This window comes from Galendromus occidentalis, unplaced genomic scaffold (assembly GCF_000255335.2).
Source record: "Galendromus occidentalis unplaced genomic scaffold, Mocc_1.1 scf7180000076767, whole genome shotgun sequence".
Taxonomy (NCBI): domain Eukaryota; kingdom Metazoa; phylum Arthropoda; class Arachnida; order Mesostigmata; family Phytoseiidae; genus Galendromus; species Galendromus occidentalis.
Genome location: NW_003804756.1, coordinates 2,658 through 4,034, shown reverse-complemented (window position 1 = coordinate 4,034; position 1,377 = coordinate 2,658). Strand labels below are relative to the sequence as shown.

At 49.3% G+C, this 1,377-nt stretch overlaps 1 protein-coding gene across 1 annotated transcript; it reads left to right on the top strand.

Moving 5' to 3' along the window:
* Positions 1–120: 120 nt before the first annotated feature.
* LOC100904601 (anoctamin-10-like) lies at positions 121–928 on the top strand. The gene is made up of 3 exons (XM_003740138.2): positions 121–270; positions 362–442; positions 519–928. Exons 1-3 carry the CDS (start codon positions 121–123, stop codon positions 789–791), a joined length of 504 nt encoding a protein of 167 aa, XP_003740186.2. The 3' UTR covers positions 792–928.
* Positions 929–1,377: the final 449 nt, after the last annotated feature.

Here is a 1,377-nt window from a genome sequence, read left to right as displayed (position 1 = left end):
GGTAGAGTTACTCCGACGATCCTGACTTTTTAAAAATTCATACCAAGCATCGAGCTCAACATGAAGTGGGCCTCACACCTTCGATCCGGAACTCCCTTGAACGAAGGACTAATCCGTATGATGGTTCTAGGCATGTGGCTGCATTTATTCAATTTCATTAATTACTTCGGAGTCGTGACGAACGCTTTCTTGATCGCCTTCACGTCGAAGTTCGGTTCCTTGTACCTCCGATCGAGGATATCAAAATTCATGTTCATCGTTGCTTTCGAAGTGAGTACAGTGGACGATAACGTTGCGCGTAGTCGGTTCGATCCGCCTCCGTCGTCACAATCACACATCGTTTTTGTTTCCTCAATTCCAGCATCTGGTGTTCGTCGTGAAATATTTGTTGACCTTGCTGATCCCCGACGTTCCCGAAGCTGTCAAAGGAGCCAAGGCCAGGGTAGGTGTGAAGCTCCCAACTCGGAGGGCTTCGGACGATTTGATCGCGAGATACTGAACTATTCGATTCCCAAAAGGAACGCCAGCTACTGACCTACATGATGAGTAGAGTAGCCAGCCTCACTGCCGAGAGAAGACCGCCTACGAACGCATCCCAAAACAGTCGGGAGCGGATTAGCGGAGCATCGCGGAATTCGGTTACGCAGATGGACATTCAGGCAGTTCAAGCTGCTGCCCACAAAAGAGCGCTCGGCGCAGCCAACAACAACAACAACAACTGTTCCCAGAAGAACATTCAAAATCCATCGAGCAAAGATCTCCGTAAACTCACTCCCATACCAAACAATTGACTTTCCGAGACGGAGGCCGTCATCGAAAAACGCCAGTCGAACGAAGCTAGAGGATCGGACCCGACTCCCCGATCCTTCCGAGGTCCCTGGAGAGTGAGTCAATTCGATTGTTATCCGTGCCCCGCGAGCGCATCCCTGTGAGTTCTTCATCTTGAAGATCCAACACCCTGTCAGTTCTCCATCATGAAGATTTAAGTCATAGTCAGCTCTTCACTTCGGAGATTTAAAGGTTATAAACTATTATAAAGAATCTGTGATTCGATTCAGCTCGGGCTGACGGAAGGGTAGAGATGCACCTCTGACATCTTCGCCTGGCGCCATGGATCATTCCTGTAGGACCGAGGAGTGAGTTCGGGAAGCTGCTTGAGTATGCAACGAGAGCGATCGATGGGCTGGTATTTTCTTGCATTCACGGTAGTGACGTTCCGATTCGTCCGAAGGCATTGCGTCGAATGCGTCATAGCCGTTCCTGGCTCGTCAAGCGTGTCTTCTTGTATGACGTGAGTCTTCGAAAACCAATTAAACAACTCACGAGAGACAGCACCGAATCCTGGTTTACTACATCCATTGACTGAGGCTCAATGTT

What these genes read in the sequence shown, in the direction of transcription:
- LOC100904601 (XM_003740138.2), top strand. Translation starts at nt 121, where the DNA reads ATGGTTCTAGGCATGTGGCTGCATTTATTCAATTTCATTAATTACTTC. An exon ending in TGTTCATCGTTGCTTTCGAA is followed by an intron (nt 271 to 361) that starts GTGAGTACAGTG and finishes CCTCAATTCCAG; the next exon opens with CATCTGGTGTTCGTCGTGAA. An exon ending in TCAAAGGAGCCAAGGCCAGG is followed by an intron (nt 443 to 518) that starts GTAGGTGTGAAG and finishes GATTCCCAAAAG; the next exon opens with GAACGCCAGCTACTGACCTA.